The 20978-nt window shown below is 43.9% G+C and overlaps 1 protein-coding gene across 1 annotated transcript; it reads right to left on the reverse strand.

The window, feature by feature from the left end:
* Positions 1 to 780: 780 nt before the first annotated feature.
* C1H3orf80 (chromosome 1 C3orf80 homolog) lies at positions 781 to 1741 on the reverse strand. The gene has a single exon (XM_070381947.1). The coding sequence runs from the start codon at positions 1653 to 1655 to the stop codon at positions 915 to 917; it is 741 nt and encodes a 246-aa protein (XP_070238048.1). The 5' UTR covers positions 1656 to 1741; the 3' UTR covers positions 781 to 914.
* Between the last annotated feature and the right edge of the window lie 19237 nt (positions 1742 to 20978).

Below are 20978 nucleotides of genomic sequence, written 5' to 3' on the forward strand. Positions count from 1 at the left end.
TTGCTTGACCATGCCTCTTCTTTTTCTCCGTTGTAAATGAAATAATATCCAGCATTTTATGAAACAATAATGACAGTGAGACAATTTCTGGGCCATTAAGGCCTAAAAAAGGCGCTGAGACGATTACCTTGCCATTGACTGCAGAAATACCATGCGTTTAATACATGGTAAAAATATAAAAATAAAAGACAAATAAATATAAATATCTTCTCAGTTACTGAAAAATCAAAAGTTCAACTGTACCTTATTATGAGTACGGTCTTGGATGTGCCGTAATAGCTGTGTTAAGTACAGCAACTAGCCACATATCACGGTTGTCCCCCTACTAATCTGTGAGCTGTGACTATGCTGTGCCAAGATGACACGGAAGGGTTTGAGGGGGTTTCTCCGCGAGGGAGGGTTCGACCATACCTAGGTGCTGCTGGCCCAGACCCGCGCGCAGCAGTCTCCAGTCCTGGCTCGCCTCCTCGCCCTCCGCCCATCCTGGGAGACCTCGACCTGTCCAGGCGAGAGGGAAAGGAGTGGAACTGCGCCCCTTCCCCTGCATCCCTAATGGTCACTGCCCTTCTCCAGAGGCTCCTGTGTCCTCTCATTCGGGAAGCAGGCACTTACGAGTGAACACAAGCCAGCCAAAGGGAGGCTGAGGGCGGCGACGTCCTCTAAAGTTGTGCTCCGGACTGGTCTGCGGCGGTCCTCCCCGCCGCGCGTGCCTAACGTTTCCTTGAACCGAATGAAATGTAGGGAAACTTAACATCCCTGGGAAAGCGGGGGTGGGGGTGGCCTCAACCCAGTCTCCGGGCGACAGGCGGGGGTCTCAGGCAACTGGCGGCGGCCGCGGCCACCCGGGCCATGGCGTCCCACCCACAGCCCCCGGCCCTGTTCTGTCCGCGTGGTCCTCGCGAGGCCGCGGGTGCTCAGATGAGCGGGAAGCGGCCCTCGCCGCCGCCGTCGGACTCCCCAGCGCCGCCACCTCGCGGGCGGCCGAGTACTGACACGGGCAACACGACCTCCCCGGGACTGAGCTGCTGCAGCCGCATGGACTCCTCGTAGGTGGGCAAGTACTTGACCTCCTCGTAGCTGGGCAGCTGCAGGAAGACCGGCGACACCACGCGCAGCTCGTGCTCCGAGGCGCAGGAGGGGGCCGAGCGTCCGCCGCCGGCCCGGCCCCGGCCGCCGCCGCCGCCACTGTCCAGCAGCGAGTCCTGAGAGCCCGCGGCCACCTCGTCGCGCAGCAGCTCGGGCGAGTCGTCGTACTCGTCGTCGGGCGGCCCCGCAGCCCCCGGCTGCCCGGCGCCCCCCGGTGGCCCCGGCCGCGCCTGCCCGCGAGGGTACCTGCGTGGGCTGGGGCAGATGATGCGCTGCAGGAAGTAGCCGATGGCGAAGAGCACCAGCAGGATGAGCAGCCCCGAGAGCTTGCGGACGAACCAGCCCACGTTGTCGAGGAAGGCGTGCAGCGGTAGCTTGCAGCAGCGCACCGCGGTGGCGTTGGCCGCGTCGCAGCAGCGCTCCCGCTCGCCGCACGCCAGCTCCGCGCAGCCCCCGCCGCCCCGCGAGGGCGCCACCAGCGCCAGGGCCAGCAGCAGCAGCAGCGGCAGCAGCGGTGGCGGCGCGGGAGCCACCGACACGCCTTCGGCCGTGATCCCGGGTCCCCACATGGCCGGCGCGTACCGTCGCTAGGGTCCGGGGCGGGAGGTCCGTCTGTCCGCTTGTCCGTCGGCCCCTCCCCTGGCGCTCCGATCGGGTCCTGTGCGCCGCCTCCCGCGCGCCTGCTACCTGCGGCCGGAGCAGTGCTCACTCGGCCACGCTTGGGCGGAAGGAGGAGCCCGAGGCGCGCCGAAGCTGCGGGAGGCGGCCGCTTCCCGCCGCCCGAACTGCCTCTTGAGCTTCTGACCTCAACCCCGTGCTTCCAGTCGCCCCGGACGGGCGCTGGGCGTCCGGAACCGCCCAAGATGGCAGAGGCAGCCTGCGTGGGGCTGCCCTGGGCATCTTGGCTCCGGCCGGCCGCGCTCGTCCAAGCCCCTCTTGATACTCTCCGGGGCTGGAAGGGTTAACGCTCTGCGCGCAGCCTGGGAGCCCCCTGATCTTGATTAATTCAGCAGTCGCACTCTTGCCAGCCACACGGGCGGGGGCTCTTGCTAGCGTAGGTGTCTCAGTTTTAAGTGATTGAATTTCCCCAGGAATGTTATTTAAATTGACTTGCGACTGGGATTCGTTTACCCTCCTTCTTGTGATCTTTCTGATTAAAAATGGATGATGACCAATAAAGGCTAGCTCAACCCCGCCGCGGTCCCAGAGCTTGGGGGGGTTGGGGACCGCAGGATGGTTCTCCCTTCAGGCAAATCCAGAGGGCTGGGAATCCAGTACCCCCAGTAGATCTCCAGAGCACGTAGAGAATTCTTCCAAGAGGCTAAGGTCACGGCACCACGGAAGTATTCCCAGAGGGACAGGGAGGACTCGGCCAAGGTGACCCAAGTTGACGCCGACGAAGGAGAGAAGGGGCACCTATTTTCCCAAGGGCTCATCCGACAAGTCCCCACTGCGCTCGAGGGACAGAACAGGGATTTGGGTTTGGGATGGGAGGAGGCCTCTCCTGCTGCGTAAGTAACACATCCGTGAAATGTCAGGGGAAATTGGAAACGTTCTGAGCATTGGTATGAATCTAAGGGTCTTTTTCAAGGTTATTTTTGTTTGCAAAGTTTGCCTTTAAGGGAGTCTGTGCTCCAGTTTAGCGCATGGGGTCGCGTGGTCACCACTCCCTCCCTGGTTAAGCACCTTGTCGAAAAGGGAGGGAAGGCAGTTACACGGTCCTTCACACCGTGTGTCTGCTGGGTGGTGGCCTTCAGCAGCTTCTTGAAAGAAAGTGGCACCATCAAGAAGCTAGGGACTTGTGCTTTTATTAAGGCTGTCTTAAACAGTCATCTTTGTAGACTTAGGATTTATTAATTCCCTCACCGCTAAACACTTGGTCCCTTGTAGAGAAACCAAACAGGAAATTCCGTAGTCATCGAGAGAAAAAAGTAAAAGCAAAGGAAAGAATATAGAGACACACAAAACTGTAGGTCAGTAAAAGCAAAGATTTCTCTCAGAGTAAGTCACACTGTATCTCTCTAATAACCTTATGGAACAAGGTGAAGGGTGCTGGGTGATTTAGACATTTCATTCCTCCTCCTAAATGAAAACTTTCTAAATATTTCTGCATCTGGGAGCACCTTACTTTTGCTTCACACTCCAAAGCAATCCCTCCTCCTGGAGAAGCTCCGAAGTGTCACTCAGACAAAGCTACTTCATGTGAAGCTTAGTTGAGCACAGATCCTTCTTTCTAAGCCTTCCTAAAGCCACAATATTTCTCTGCCATAGTTTGTTTTACTATGCGTGCACGCTAAGTTGCTTCAGTCAGTCAGTTCAGTCCCTCAGTCGTGTCCGACTCTTTGCGACCCAATGAATCACAGCATGCCAGGCCTCCCTGTCCATCACCAACTCCTGGAGTTTACCCAAACTCATATCCATCGAGTTGATGATACAATCCAGCCATCTCGTCCTCTGTCGTTCCCTTCTCGTCCTCTGTCGTTCCCTTCTCCTCCTGCCCCCAATCCTTCCCAGCATCAGAGTCTTTTCCAATGAGTCAACTCTTCCCATGAGGTGGCCAAAGTACTGGCGTTTCAGCTTTAGCATCATTCCTTCCAATGAACACCCAGGACTGATCTCCTTTAGAATGGATTGGTTGGATCTCCTTGCAGTCCATGGGACTCTCAAGAGTCTTCTCCAACACCACAGTTCAAAAGCATCAATTCTTCGGTGCTCAGCCTTCTTCACAGTACAACTCTCACATCCATACAAGACCACTGGAAAAACCATAGCCTTGACTAAATGGACCTTTGTTGGCAAAGTAATGTCTCTGCTTTTGAATATGCTATCTAGGTTGGTCATCACTTTCCTTCCAAGGAATAAGCGTCTTTTAATTTCATGGCTGCAGTCACCATCTGCAGTGATTTTGGAGCCACAAAAAATAAAGTCTGACACTGTTTCCACTGTTTCCCCATCTATTTGCCATGAAGTGATGGAACTGGATGCCATGATCTTAGTTTTCTGAATGTTGAGCTTTAAGCCAACTTTTTCACTCTCCTCTTTCACTTTCATCAAGAGGCTTTTTAATTCCTCTTCACTTTCTGCCATAAGGGTGGTGTCATCTGCATATCTGAGGTTATTGATATTTCTCCCGGCAATCTTGATTCCAGCTTGTGCTTCTTCCAGCCCAGCATTTCTCATAATGTACTCTGCATATAAGTTAAATAAACAGGGTGACAATATACAGCCTTGATGTACTCCTTTTCCTATTTGGAACCAGTCTGTTGTTCTATGTCCAGTTCTAACTGTTGCTTCCTAACCTGTATATAGGTTTCTCAAGAGGCAGGTCTGGTGGTCTGGTATTCCTATCTCTTTCAGAATTTTCCACAGTTTCTTGTGATCCACACAGTCAAAGGCTTTGGCATAGTCAATAAAGCAGAAATAGATGTTTTTTCTGGAACTCTCTTGCTTTTTCCATGATCCAGTGGATGTTGGCAATTTGATCGCTGGTTCTTCTGCCTTTCCTAAACCAGCTTGAACATCTGGAAGTTCATGGTTCACATATTGCTGAAGCCTGGCTTGGAGAATTTTGAGCATTACTTTACTAGCATGTGAGATGAGTGCAATTGTGCAGTAGTTTGAGCATTCTTTGGCATTGCCTTTCTTTGGGATTGGAATGAAAACTGACCTTTTCCAGCCCTGTGGCCACTGCTGAGTTTTCCAAATTTGCTGGCATATTGAGTGCAGCACTTTCATAGCATCATCTTCCAGGATTTGAAATAGCTCAACTGGAATTCCATCACCTCCCCTAGCTTTGTTCATAGTGATGCTTTCTAAGGCCCACTTGACTTCACATTCCAGGATGTCTGGCTCTAGGTGAGCAATCACACCATCGTGATTATCTGGGTCATGAAGATCTTTTTTGTACAGTTCTTCTGTGTATTCTTGCCACCTCTTCTTAATATCTTCTGCTTCTGTTAGGTCCATATCATTTCTGTCCTTTATCGAGCCCATCTTTGCATGAAATGTTCCCTTGGTGTCTCTACTTTTGGTGTCCAATTTATTGCTACCCTGCCAGGCTCCTCTGTCCATGGGATTCTCCAGACAAGAATACTGGAGTGGATTGCCATGCCCTCCTCCAAGGGATCTTCCCAGTCCAGGGTTGAACCCACTTCTCCTACATCTTCTGCATTAGCAGGTGGGTTCTTTACCACTAGTGCCACCTGGGAAGCCCTTGTTTCTCTATATGGAAGCCAAAAACCTATTTTGTAAAGACTAGGTAACAAGGGGTTTTAAACTGTGTAAGATAACAGCGTGGAAATGATTCATTTTAAAACAATGAAAATTGTATTATTCTTTCATTCACCCATTCTTTCACCAAATTTGCACTGAACATTTTCTGTGTTCAAGGAACTCTGCTAGGTACTTACCATCATGGAGAAATAAATTATTCCTCCCCAGCATAGAATAAACCCATGTCTTCAGCCCCAGCTGCTACTAAATGGAATAAAGGAGAATTTCCACAGAGGGAAACAAATGGCAGTTTCTTCTCTGATCATGGCTTGTTCTTACTTTCCCGAAGGAAGAATAAAATTAATGGGTTTCAGACAATCTCAAGGATGAAAGCAGTTCATAGCTTGAGATGGGCTTTGAGTACGAAGTTGAAAAAAATGTGAAGACCTCTTTGGGTTTTTATTATCTGATCTTTTAGGATTTCTGCTAGTCATAGTAGGATCAATGGTGAAAGTAAAGGGGAAGTTGTATGGTTGACAATGTGTAAGTGAAAGTGTCCTGCTTATCCTTATTTTGAAATTACTTAACAAACAGCATTTAATTTGTTTAATTTCTGTCTGCCTTTAAGAGAGTTAGAATTTGTTTGCAGAATATTAGGACACAGTAGGAAAACAATATGATCCTATATACAATAGAATATTGGCAGAGTTACTTCTATGAAAATAAAGAAAAGGATGAGGTCTGCAAAATGAGTATGGAATGGATTTTTATTTGATTTTTTCTTTCCAAATTGATAGTCCCAAAGCATTATCCATTAAAGACCCTCCACAGAAACTGGCGCCTCTTTATTTCTTCTCTGATCTCTCAGTCTCACTTAATTCATTTTTGTTTGCCATGTAATTTATTGTGTACAACCTTTTGAAGGAAAGAAAAGAAACTCTATAGCTTTAAAAGCACCAAAAAAACCCCCCATGATCTTCACTACTCACCATCCGTATTCTTTTTATTTGTCTAACACACAAATAAATATGTTAGCTCCCAGGAAGTCATAAATTCAAGCCACTTAGTGAGGAAGATGGAATTTAATTGTATGTTCCATAGAATAATTGAAAGATAAAAGAAGGTCACAATATAGAAATTAAAAAGAAACCTTATTTTGTTGAAAATTGGCACCAAACTGTGTGTAAATAAGTGTGTGCAAAAGTTAAAAAAGAAAACAAAACCCGATGGGAAGGGAGATGGGAACTGAATTTATCCAAAGAGCACAGTCTCTTGGAGTACAGCTTAATCAAGTTTAAGAACAATTAACTGCTTTGTCTTGCTGTGGTGCTTGAAGAATATTTTCTGAAAAATTTATCTTCCTTGTTATTTACATTCATGTGAATGAATGCCAAGTAAGCCATATTTTTCAACTTTATAGAACAGAAGAAAGTAAAAAGAACACAAGCAGACTGGCTGCTGTTGCACGTGCTTCTGGAAGTGTCCTGACAGCTAGAGAAAGACAGGGTGGCCCATCATGCAACTTTCTGTTGTCTCATATGGTACCTGGTCCCGAAGGGAACTTCTCTCCGAGGTCTGCTGTGAGTTCGTGCCTTCAAACCTGGAAAGCAGTAACTCTGCTCTTCCCACGTCCCTCCTTTAAAAGGTCTAAACATGGCCAGTTAGGACCTTGTAAACCATCCGGTTTCTAAGAACCCCCTTTTTGGATGTGCAGCATTTCCCCTTACTACTAATTTGCTATTAAAGTTGATTCATTAATGTCCTCGTTTCATGGTCTCCCTCCTGTGCAATATGGCCTTGTACATTGAGGGTTTTATGGTAAATAGTGTATATCTGCATAAATATGTCTACCTAGAAATGATTTGTGATCTGAAATATTCTGCTTTGACATTCAAATCATATTGCTTTCATCACTCATTTAATAAATATTTAATTAGGGCCCACTCTGAACTGAGCATTCTACTCTGTTCTGGGCACACTATAAAATCAAACGGTTCCCTGTCCTCAGGAAGCTTGCTGGGGGTGGGGAGGTGGGGGTAGGGGAGAGAACAACAGAGCTAATCAGTCAAATTAATGAATCACTAATTCCGAACAAAGATCCATGATTATAAAGGAGAAATGCAGGGACTGCCCCGGCAGTCCAGTAGTTAAGACACTGAGCTTCCACTGCCGGGGACAAGGGTTCAATCCCTGCTTGGAGCAACTAAGATCAAACCTTGCCAGTGAAGCCAAGAAAAAAAAAAAAAAAGTGCAGGATCTGTGAGTTTTCACACTGGACATGATCTGGATTGAAGTAGGGTGGGGGTGTCAGCTGCAAAGTTTTCCCTGAGAAAGAGCTCCTTAAGAAAGGACAAAACTAGGAGAAACCATGTTCTCCAGGCAGGGGAAACTTCACAGGGACCAGTTCCCCAGGTGGGAAGCCTCGCACACGTCATCTCATGCTTGGGGCAAAGCCTGTGTAATTTCTGCCTCAAGAGTTGAGACTCTCTTAAAGATTAGTTTTAAGTAGAGTCGTCATGCCTCAGTGTTGTTCGATTTTAAACCAAATCCGGTTCCCTGTAGGGTCTGTAACAGGTTGCGTGATTGGTTACCTCTGCAGTCCTACTCAGTCTTTCCTCGGAGACTGGAAATTCCAGCGCTGTTTTCTCTTCTCTCCATCTGCACTAGCCAGACTTGGAGTGGAGTCTGGATTTCCTTTCAGCTCTATCAGTTGGCAGCTTTCCCACAAAAGGCTTCTTCAAGCCAAATGCTTGAAGTAGACGAAAAGTCAAAATAAGATTGTTGTTGTTTTTCAGTCGCTAAGTCATGTCCAACTCTTTGTCACCCCATGGACTGCAGCACATCCCTGTCCCTCACTGTCTCCCGGAGTTTTCCCAAGTTCATGTCCATTGAGTTAGTGATTCTTTCTAACCATCTCATCCTCTGCCACCCTCTTCTCTTTTTCTCAGCATCAGGGTCTTTTCCAATGAGTTGGCTGTTTGCATCAGGTGACCAAATTATTGGAGCTTCAGCTTGAGTGTCAGTCCTTCCAATGAGTATCCAGGGTTGATTGCCTTTAGGATTGACTGATCTCCTTGCTGTCTATGGAATCTCTCAAGAGTCTTCTCCAATACCACAATTCAAAAGCATCAAGGTGGTTTGTATCTTTTCAATTTAGGCACAAAAGGAAATAGAAGTCTTCCTCCCATGCTTGAAACTAGAAACAAAAGGTTGGTTGTATTCAGGCTCTTAGGAAAATTATAACATCTACATTTGTATTTGGCCTTTCAGCTTTCAAAATATTTCCCCATGCATTGTTGTGTTCTCTCCTTCCTACATTCTTATGAAATGGTTTGAAATCATCATTTATACCTTTTTCCAGGTGAAGAGAGGTTAAAACATCCGAATCACAGAGGAAGTTGTTGGCAGTGCTGAAAGTGGGATCCAAGCCTTGTGAATCCAATTCTGGTTAAAAAGAATGGAGAAGTCTCGTACCATCTCACTGACTTGCACCAGGCCAAAGGAACCCCTGGGGGAAATACTTGTGTTCCCTCCACCAACATCCGATGTATTAAGAGCCCATTTATAAGGAAAACAGAGCTGGACTCTGTTCTAGACCATAAGTACGAAATTTTTCTGAGGACATAAAGCTTTTATTTATGTCATTTTTGTGGCCACTTTCGGTAACCCATTAATAATGGTTCAGGTAATAATGTGATAGGCCAGCTATTTTTGTATGCATTTCTGAAAACAACAAAAAAAATCCTTTCCCCTCCTTCACTCTGTAACATTCTTTACATGAACTAAGTCATCTAATTCACATTGATATGCTAATGGTACATGCTTGAGAAAAGAAGTATATACTGGGTTCTGAAACACAAAATGAATACAGGAAACTGTCAGTGACTTAGCTGTCTATATTTAATTTTGCTTCATAACAATTCATCAGTTAATTTCTCATGGCAAACTTTTCTATTGCTGGAGATATAAAAATCAAACTGTAAATATGAGAGATATTTAGTGAGGCCAAGAAGATCTGAAATTAGAATTGCAATTATGTCAGCTGAATAAATTTCTTTTTCACTCATACTTTTTTAAATGGTCAGATTGTTGAAGTTAGAATATATCTGTCAGTAAGCTGAGGTACCAGCCAAATGCTCACACTGGCAGAAAACTCAGATAGCATGAAATTATTTCATACAATGAAATAATTTCATAAGGTGAAACATTTTTACACTCCATTATTTTAACTCGAAGCTAGTAATATATTCTTTGCCTCTCTTTCATTACAAGGAGAAATTGGTTGTTAATACCTCCTTCCACATATTCTCATATTTCACATATTTCACATTTCACATATTCTGTAGCCCTAGATAGTGTGAGGTTGGTGTTTTTGCTCAGGATCCTGCATGTGACCTTATAGTTACAGGGCAGCAGGACCGGGGCACTGACTCTGAGCTTCCCATTAGTCCCCAGGCAGGGCTGTGGTCCATCTCCCCAGCACTCTGCTTCTAATGTAAAATGGCATGGGATAACTCTTCAATGAGACTTGCCTTAAAATATAATGAATGTAGTCAAATATCCACAATTGCCGTTAACAGTTTTCATTGAAGATTTATGCAACAATGAATTTTTAAAGAGCCTCTTAGGTGTAATCTTAAATTTCCTGTTCATCTTGATTTTTCACTCCTTCCTTCCTATATCCTTCACTTCAATAAATGACTGCCTGAGACAGCAGCCAAACCCCTGCTTTAGCAGTGTTGTCTTTTCCCTTTTGCTGTGCCCTCCACCAGTAATTCTCTTTTTCTGTCTCTGTAGGTCAAATTGAGAGATTAGCATTCACATACACACACCACCATGTGTAAAACGGACAGCTTGTGGGAACCCGCTGTGAAGCACAGGAAGCTCAGCTCTGGTGCTTTGTGATGACTTAGAGGGTGGGAGGGGGTGAGGGGTCAGTAGGAGAGCAGTTCAAGTAGGAGGAATATGTGTGTGTGTATATGATTCACTGCATTGTGAATTATATTCCAATTAAAAATATACATATAAGACACAGCTCCAATGTCACTTCCTCTCCAAAATTTATAAAACTCATCTCCAAATCAAGTGACCCCAGCTGGAAGTTATCTCTTTCTTCTCAGAATCCTCTTAACATTATCTCCCATTTGTGACAATTCTCATTCTCTACTTCATATTTTAGGTATTGGGTACATATGTTAACCCTGGGGTTTTTAGAAACCTGTTTATGGCAGTAGACTTTGTGTCTGGGCCCCTGTGGAGCAGTGGTTTTCCATCTCTGTGTGAACTGGTGCCATTTTGACTAGTACTTTGGGAAGCTCACTTGAAGAGCTCCCCTTGCTTACACACTACCTTCCCCTCATTGCTATGCTGTTTGAATGTCTACTATGCTCCTGTCTGCTTGACTGTGCACTACTGAAAGTTTTCACTTGTTCCTTTCCTGTCAACACATCATCTTGCTATAGTTGTGAGATTCGCTGTTAGGCCACTCTTCTTCCTGCAGGAACATTTATACTGCTGATCATGAGTCATAGGACCCATTCTGTTCATCATTCCATGGGACAGGTATCACCATGTATGTGTGGGGCTCAATTGGGACAAAATGGACCCATCAGAGTTGGGAGCACATCTATGAAGAGCTTACAGCACTCCAGAAAGCCATGGCCCCATCATTTAGGAATCTTTGCCTTGGCAACTTGAACCTCATAAATGCTAAATGTGTTTTTATGGAATTAATTTACCTAAGTGTATGACTCTGTTTATATTTTCAACCTGTAGCCCTTTCTTGAGTAACAATACCATGGTTTTGCTACCTGCAGAATGAATTATTTTACATATGTATTCTTTCAAGCAAAAAGAATATTTCCCCCTTGTTAGCATCTCTAGGGAGAAGGCAATGGCAACCCACTCCAGTACTCTTGCCTGGAAAATCCCATGGACGGAAGAGCCTGGTAGGCTGCAGTCCGTGGGGTCGCTAAGAGTCGGACATGACTGAGCGACTTCACTTTCACTTTTCACTTTCATGCATTGGAGAAGGAAATGGCAACCCACTCCAGTGTTCTTGCCTGGAGAATCCCAGGGATGGGGGAGCCTGGTGGGCTGCCCTCTATGGGGTCGCACAGAGTTGGACACGACTGAAGCGACTTAGCAGCAGCAGCAGCGTCTCTAGACCAGGAATTTAGAGAACAGGCCTGTATCTACACAGTGACCTGCCTTCTGAAACCCTTTAGCTTCAGCTACTGGAAGACACAGTTTTTACATGTTAACTTTAATATCTGGGCCAGTCTTGGGCATTTTTACTTTTAGGTCCGGACCTCAATTTACAGGATTGTTTACCTTATATCATAGGAAGGCTGCCTTATAACATAGGTGGGCTGATCGCTGGAGGGTGCCTTTTTCTGTTAGTGGGATTTGGCAGGGTTCAGCCAGTGGGAGGATGGAGGGCAGTTGAAGGGAGAAGCCGAGGTGGGGGCTCTGGCAGCTCTTACATGCTCCCATAGGTCTGCGGTGGTCCACCCCAGCACCCAGACTCCCATAAGAACACTTCCTCCTTCCCTCTGTCGCTAGTCACCAGGCTACTTCACCATCCCCTGAGGATTCTGAGCTGTTGCTGTGTAACCAGTCTCTTGTATTTCATTCTCTCTGTTTTAAGTCCCCAGGATGGTCTGTGTTCCTGGTTGGACTTGACGGATACAGTGCCGCTGAAACACCTTCTCCAGCTCTAGGGACATAAAGATGACAAATCACATGATTCCTCTGATCGTATAGATTGAAGAGAATAGTATTCTTCACTCTGTTGCCAAAGACTGGCTTCCATCCATATGGAAAAGTTGGCCTCAATTGCAAGTGACAAGCAGACAGTGTTAATACTGCTCTGTGACCTTAAGCACATAGTCTCTGGGTCTGCATGTCTTCATCTGTAAAATAAATGGTATAATAATATTGACCTCATAGAATTATGAGGATTAAATGAATGAATACATATAAAGTGCTTACAACACTGCTTGGCACGTAGAGAGCTCTATATAAGTGTTAACTATTATTATTTAACTAAAAAGAGCTCATTATCTTTTCTTGCCAGTTATTTTAATTCTGAAAATGGTGAAGTACAAAGCTAATTTGTTGTCGGATTTTCATGACTTTATTAGATCTGTAACTTGTCTTCCTGAATCAGCCAAAGACAAATGGAAGCCAGTAACTTTGCAGAGTTTAATATTTGGCCTGAGCTTTATCATCATTGGAAATGCTATCAGAATTAGCCACATTAATTTGTTACTGAATTTGGAAAACAGTTTGGAAGCATTCTATCTTCTATGAAATTCTCCCTTTTGAATGATTCCTTTTAGCATTCAGTCCAAAAAAGCCTTGTTTTCCTTATGAACCTGTCAAAGCTTTCTCTTTTTTCATCATGGTAATTATGTAAATGGTCATAAATCCTTTTTGGTTTTGGTTGCTGGAGAGCGCAGAACTAAATTTAAAGTTTAGTTGTATAATTTGTGCTTGGTTGCCCCTGCCCCATATTTGTTTCTACTTAATTTGGCCTTGGTTTTATCATTCAATTGATTTTTTGATTGATTGCATTATATTTCACCATTTCTATTAGTGTTATGGGTTACAGCAAATTCTTTCTGGAATAAGATGTGATAAATAAATAAGATGTGTTATAAATAAATAACACTAAATTCAATTTGTAGGGTTTTTAGAGTGTGTTTTCCATCAATATGTTATTCTTTGTGTGTGTTAGTTGCTCAGTCATGTCTACGTTTTGCGACCCATGAATGTAGCCCACCAGGCTAGCCTCTGTCCTTGGGATTCTCCAGGCATGAATACTGGAGAAGGTTGCCATGCCTTTCTCCAGGGGATCTTCCTGAATATGTTATTCTACATCACCGAATTCACTGGGGAGGGGGCGGTGGAGGGGGTAGAGGAGGAATGGGTTGGAAGTATGGGATTAGTATATATAAACTATTGTATGTGGAATGGATAAACAGCAAGGTCCTACTATATAGAACATGAAACTATATCCAATATCCTGTGATAAACCATAAAGGAAAAGAATATGAAAAAATAATATATATATGTATAAGTGAATCACTTTTCTGTATAGAAGGAATTAACATATAGTAAATCAACTATACTTCAATGAAATAAATTTTAATGAAGAGATTAATCTCTAGGTAAAAAATTATATTCATAGGTAGCTGAACTTTTCAGCATGGCCCATCTTGGGAAGTTGAAGTGGTTTGGTCACATGCCTCGGTCATTTTTATTTCAGAATCAATTGTAATAAACTGCCAAAGTCTTACAGAGCATGAATTCTATGGTATGTTATTGTTATTTGGAAAAAGCATTTTGTGATCAAGTAAGTTTGGGAAATGCCCAGTTATAGAAAATTATGTCTCACTGCTTCAGGAGTTTTTAGAGCCTGAATTAAGTACATTGTGATTCTCTAAAAAGGAAACAATATAAAGTAGAATTTTCCTAACTTGCATAATTAAGGAACTCTCTCCACTGCCATTTTTTTCATTCTTAATTGAAACTCCGGTTAATATTTTGAGGAGTTAGGATTCTCTTATATTTCCTATAGACTAGATTTTCCCTATATAGTTTACGCAAGTACTACTTTTTAATTAAGTTTAAGTCTAATTAAGAAAATAGGTGATGCTGGTGATGATGGTGATGCTGTTCACCATCAATTAAGAGCATTCTTTAGAATCAGGAATCTTGAAGATTTCTTAATTCTTAAAAATTCATCTTATTATAATAATAAAAGCAGATTGTTTGAAAGTAAATGCACTTTTTTTTAGTGTTCGGGCCTCTTAAGCACTGTTTCTGCTTAAAATCAACTTACCTGGACAGAAATGTAAAATCAATGACCACGTCACTAATGTGACATCTAAACTGTTCAGTATCATGGAGCCATAATTTAGTTTTAGACAAGAGTCAGATTAAAAGTGAGTAAGAATAGAGTTAAAGGGATCAAGCTGTGAATATAAGAATTTTTTAAATGATGTGATTGGGAAATAAAAGTAATCACTTTCGAGCACTTTCCCATATATAAACCTCAAACAGAAGGCACAATTTTATTAAGATTGACAAGGCTAATCTATAATTAAAGCGATTTGGAAAGACATTTAACCATGATTTACTTTTTCTTAAAGCTGAACAAAATGGATGCTGTTAAGTGGAACTATCTAATAATACAGCATTCTGGCTGCCTGTCTTTGGTTCCAGAGAGTATAGTGGTGCTGGCGCCAGAATTCTAGATTCCTCTATTTATGGGGACATTTATTTCCACAGAGCCCCTCTTCCAGCACAATTTTCCTACCATAACCAGACTAAAAACAGCTCAGAAACACAACGTTTGTTTCATGCTTAACTTTTACAAAAATACTTGCACATATATCATTTTGTTCATTTTAACAAGACAAATGAGAAAAGTGTTAGCAGAGACAATTATGCTGCATGGTTAGGAGTGTAAGCCACACCTGGATTTAAATCTGATTCTACCATTAGTTCTGGACCCTTGAGCAAGCCACCTAATTGCTCCAAGCCTCTGTTTCCTGCTCGATAAAATGGGAGTAATAATAGAATCTAATTTATATGATGATTAAATTAGTTAATCCAAAGTGCTTAGTGCAGAGTAAATGCTCATTACATGCATTATATATTATATAATGTATAGATTCAAACAGAAGAAAGTGAGATTCAAGAGAGTGACTTGTTCAAAGTTGCAAAAAAAAAAGAACTAGGATTTGAACTCTGACCTTGCCATTCCTAGTAGGGAAACCATAAGAGCCCTGTCCTGGTAGATGGCTGCTTGCCTGGTACGCTCCTTGCTGACCCTAAAAAGGCTCTAGCACATGACCTACCATAGCATAGTAGACAGAGTGTGTGGGGTGGTTCAAAGTATGTGAGTTTTAGAATTAGACAGATATGATGAGTTCAAATCCAAGTGTTGCCACTGGTTTGCACAATTAGTGAAACTGTGATAATGATATCCTCTTCAGGATGAGAATTCAGTGAGATGATGTATGTAAAGTGGCTGGTCCATGATAAGCTCTCAGTAGATGTTGATCATTGTTGAGAAGTGATGTGGGGTTGCAGGCGGGGTTGGGGGGGTGCTCTATATTAACCTGGACAGAATAGGAATGCTCCCAGTCCTCAACTAATTTGGTGGAGATATAAACTCCCATTTTATTCCCTCTACTCAGATATAAAGAGATAGTAAGCCTTCTCATCCCTGTTATTTTTTAACAATCTTGTTTATAAACTTTATCTGCATAATCCAAAATAAAATATTAAAGCTCCTTAATAGGCTCTTAGAAGTAACATCTTGGCAAGCTCTTCTGAGCATGTTTACTACATCTTGGATTTGTAGTTACAGTAAGTCAATAGATACTTCTAGACATAATTTAAAATTTACACTTAAATACTAGATGCTTAAAAGAACATCAGAGAATAGAATATTAAATACTGCCCCACCAACATTTGATATTAACTACCGTCAACTGGGAATCATGTAAGTATTTAGCTGTTACAAAAATGATGTCTTAAATTCTGTGAGCCTGGCAAAGAGGGCAAGGAGTAGAATCAGAAAGTACTCCCCTGGGGAGGGGAGATTAGCTCTACTAAGGAGGGGAATTATAAACTGAAGCTTGAAGGAGGAGCTGGGACAAAAAAAAGACACTGAGAACTGTGGGTCATTATAATGTAAAGTGTGTATAGCAGTTCTTACAGCCTAAAGATTTAGAATAAATGCAGGTATGATGGATTAAATGTTTATATCACCCCCAAGTTCGTATGTTGAAGCCCCTAACCCCTAATGTGAAGATATTGGAGACATAGCATTTAGAAGGTAATTAGATTATGAGGGTAGAGACTTTATGAATGGAACAGTTAGTGTCTTTTAAAAGGGACCTTAGAGAGCTCTCTTGGCTTCTTTCTGCCACATGAGGAGAAAATGAGAAGGCAGTCTGCCACCCTGAAGAGGGCCTTCATTAGAACCTGACCATGCTGACACCCTGATCTTGAACTTCCCATCTTCCAGAGCTGTGAGAAATAAATTTCTGTTGTTTATAAGACTCCCAGGCTATGGTACTTCATTAGAGCAGCCCAAACTGACTAGGATACCAAGAGCTTGAGAATACATATAACTGTAAATTTGAGAGGTAATTCAATTTTCCCCAGGTCTATGACAATAACCATATATTCCTACCTCTTGCCTTTCCTCCCCACCTCCACCCCCTGGTATAAAAGTAAGGCACCCAAATTATTTCAACATTGTGGTAGATTATATTCTCCAAAGATAAGTGCATATATATATATATGTGTGTATATATATAAAACTCCCATCTCATATGCTCTTATAATGTGACATTAACATGCCTCCATCAATGAACATGCCTTCCCAATGAACATGCCTTCCCAATGAACCCATAGTATGCAGCAGAGGTGGCTCTGGATGATTTCCAACCATAGGTCATAAACGATGATATGACTTCCACCTGGCTCTATCTCTTGCAGCACTCACTCTTGGAATCATGTTCAGGCCACCTGGAGAAGCATCACGTCGATGCTCTGGCTGATGGTCCCAGTAGGGCGCCCAGCATCAACCTCCAGACAAGTGAAAGAATGAGTCTTTCCATGATTCCAGTTCCCTGCCTCTGAGTTTTCCAGCCAAGGCTCTGGAATTTGAGGAGAAGAACCAAGTCGGTTTTGCTGTGCCCCATTTGAATTCCTGACCTATAGGAACCAGGAGGTAACAAATGCTTATTATTGTCCTAAGAGTCTAAGCTTTGGGATAGTTTACTCCAGTTATTTGGAAAATCCCTGGGCATGTTTCAAACATGTCTCATAAACAGTCTTCTCAGACTGTTTAGCTTTGTTTCCTGGGACTAGTGGCTGCTCAAGAAGCTGTGCAAAGCACAATGCCTCACTATTGTCACTACTGCTAGGTCACTCGTGTGATTAGACTCATTTGGAAACTTCATATGGAGCTGGAGAATATTGATTAGTTGAGAGAAGATGAAAAACTATTACTTAAAAGAGAAATAACATGTGCCATGATTTGGCTATTTAGGCATGTAGATACAAGTGCTTTTCTGGTCAGTTTGGATATGTAACTGGTTTCATGCTGGAGGTGGGGTAGGGGAGTTCAGTTGCAGTGGGAGGCTAGTGAAGCTCCCTTCAGGGTAGAAACCACAGGCAACATTACCCTTTTGCTGGTGCTCATTAAGGCACAGAATCTCAGCCTGCATACTCCAGTCTCTATCCTTCTAGGGACCCTCCAGAGAAACTCTAGAGAATGTGTTTTGAGGCACAAAAGGAGCCAAGAGATCCAATATGTATTTTTAGCAAGAAGAGTCAGGAATCTACTACTGCTTCTGTAGTAGACCGGTTCAGAGAGTTTAGTTCAGACTGGTTCACATTTAGAATCTTACTTAACTGGAAGAAATAGGAAACCTGAAGAAATTGTGGCTTAAACAAATGTGTTGTTGCTCTTATTACCTCATGTAAAAGAAATCCAGTGGGAAGCAGCACAGAACTGGTAAGCAGTCCTGTGATGTCATCCTGATGCCTCATGGTTACAAACATCAGCTCTGTCTCCAGACATCACATCTGAATTTCAGGCAGGAAGAAAAAGAAGGGCAAAATATAAAAAGTACATGAAAATAAAGAAACAGAAAGTATATTCTAGCTGTGTCTGGTCTTACTGTAAGGAGCTTTCCTAGAAGCTCTACCTAAACAATTCTATTTATACCATATTGGCGAGGATGAGTTGTGTATCCATCCAACCCTGGTTGGAAAGGATCTGGGATATAGAGTTGAGTAGTTGAGCACATTCTGCCCAGGCCAAAATTTGGGGTCTGCTGCTTTTAAAAAATGTCTATCACATGAGGTTTGCAGTCTCCCAAGTGTCATGTTTCTAGGATAGGTTTTAGACATGTTACATGATACGTTAGAAAAGGGGCTTCCCAGGTGGCTCAGTGGTAAAGAATCTACCTGCCAAGCAGGAGATGCGGGTTCAGTCTCTGTGTCAGAAAGCCCCCGGAGAAGGAAATATCAACCCGCTCCAATATTCTTGCCTGGGTAATCCCATGGACAGGAGTCTGACAGGGCTGTCCAAAAGAGATGGACAGGACTGAGCGATTAAGCAAAAACAACATGCTAGAAAAAACCTTGGTTTTGGAGTCCAAAGGACGTAGTAAAAGACTCACTTTGTCTGAATCTCATTGTCCCTACTTGTAAGAGTGATGTTACACGCAGTTTTAAAAGACATGTAAAATGTCCACTACAACACCTGGACATAGGACACTTGCAAAATAATTAGTTCCTCTTCAGTTCTTCTTCCTCGAAAGGGTCTCTAAAGAATCTCAGGGAGGCCCTTCAGAGTGCAGACCAATCAGGCTCTCCCTAGTGCCTAAGGACTTTTACACCAGCAGCGAGTAAACCTCCCGATCTCCCTTGGCCAGAACAAGGGCCCCAGGGAGCCTGAACCCTCCTCTCATGTCAGGAGAGACTTGCAGCCAGACTACAGCTATGATGGCACTGACTGCTCTGTCACCCCTCTCCTGAAGAAGTTCAGCACGTGTAGGCATTTTGGGGGTGTCTCATGAACAGTTTGGAGAAGGCAATGGCACCCCACTCCAGTACTCTTGCCTGGAAAATCCCATGGACGGAAGAGCCTGGTGGGCTGCAGTCCACGGGGTCGCTAAGAGTCGGACACGACTGAGCGACTTCACTTTCCCTTTTCACTTTCATGCATTGGAGAAGGAAATGGCAACCCACCCCAGTGTTCTTCCCTGCAGAATCCCAGGGATGGCGGAGCCTGGTGGGCTGCCGTCTATGGGGTCACACAGAGTCGGACATGACTGAAGTGACTTAGCAGCAGCAGCAGCAGCATGAACAGTTATGTGTACAAAGAGGTACTTAACTTAGATGGCTCTTATCTCTCCTTAGTCCTAGGATGTGGGCTGTGTGTAATGGTAAAGAACCCACCTGCTGACACAGGAGACATAAGAGACCCAGGTTCAATTCGTGGATCAGGAAGATTCCCTGGAGAAGGAAATGACAACCCATTCCTGTATTCTCACCCTGGAGAATCCCACGGACAGAGGATCCTGGCAGGCTACAGTCCATAGGGTCTCAAAGAATAGGACATGACTGAAATGACTTAGCACACACACAGAATATGGGCTTCGTACAGTACAGGGTGTGTTTGTGCTTAGTCGCTCAGTCAGGCTCCTCCATCCATGGAATTTTCCAGCCAAGAATATTGGAGTGGGCTGCCATTTCCTCCTCCTGCATTGGCAGGTGGATTCTTTACCCCCTGGGAAGCCCAACACAGGTAAGCGTTGTCAGTTGGTGACAGGTTGGTGACAGAATTTCTTAATATGACAACAGAAGCCATTTACATGATAGGATTAAAAGGGTGCCCGAGCAATTTGGGAACCCAGGTTCCTTTCATCTTAGGGTCCTTCATCATCGCTTTATCTGCTGATTTGCCTAAAGCCAGTGGCAGGAGCGGAGAAGGCAGTGACAACCCACTCCAGTACTCTTGCCTGGAAACTCCCATGGACGGAGGAGCCTGGTAGGCTGCTGTCTATGGGGTTGCACAGACTTGGACATGACTGAAGCGATGCAGCAGCAGCAGTGGCAGGAGAAAGGGCTGGAAGATTGTGGGTGGGTGGCGTGGGTGGGTGGTTCAGCCCTGGAGGTAATGGACATCCATTGACTAGCAATCAGTTGCATGGTGACATCTTACTGCAAGACAGTCTGGGAGATGCAAACCAGCTGTGTACACTGGATTGATGGGAGGAAATGGGTTTAGTGATCAGCTAGCTGGTACCTGGCATGGAGATGAGAGCAAAGGCCAGATCCAAGAGATAGCCTTTGACTCGTAAAACCTGAGGGCCAGAATGAATTCTTAAAATCCTGTAGACCACACCCCTTATTTTGAACTTTGTCCCATTAGAAATCAAGACAACAAGCTTTACGATGCTGTGGGAGACACAAACAGGAACACAATCCTGCCATGCCCCTGCCCCTGCCCTGAAGGAGTCCACAGTGCTGGGTGGAGACAGGGGCAGGGGCAGGTGTGCGTATAATGAAATGTAAGGCAGACGGATGGTTGCTAGATGACAGGAGGCCTTTCAGAATGGTTTAGTTTGAAGGTTAATGGTACAGATGAGTATGAATGTGGTACTATGAAACTAGAAACAGTTAGTAAACATGAGCATCATTTATTTATTTTCTTGAAGCATAGTTGATTTATAATGTTGTGTGCATTTCTTCCATATAGCAAAGTGATTCAGTTGTATGTAAGGTGGCGCTAGTGGTAAAGAACCTGCCTACCAGTGCAGGAGACATGAGACTCTGGTTTGATCCCTGGGTTGGGAAGATTCCTTGAAGAAGGGCATGGCAACCCACTTCAGTATTCTTGCTTAGAGAATCCCCATGCACAGAGGACAGAGGATCCTGGAGGGGTACAGACCGTGGGGTTCAAAGAATTGGACGTGACTGAAGCAACTTAGCACACACAGCAGACTCATACACACATATATGAATATATATATAAATATAAATATATATATGTGTGTATGTGTGTGTGTGTATCTATCTATCTATCTATATCTCCGATCCAGGTATCGAACCCACGTCTCTTAAATCTCCTACATTGG

This window comes from Bos mutus, chromosome 1, assembly GCF_027580195.1.
Source record: "Bos mutus isolate GX-2022 chromosome 1, NWIPB_WYAK_1.1, whole genome shotgun sequence".
Lineage (NCBI taxonomy): Eukaryota > Metazoa > Chordata > Mammalia > Artiodactyla > Bovidae > Bos > Bos mutus.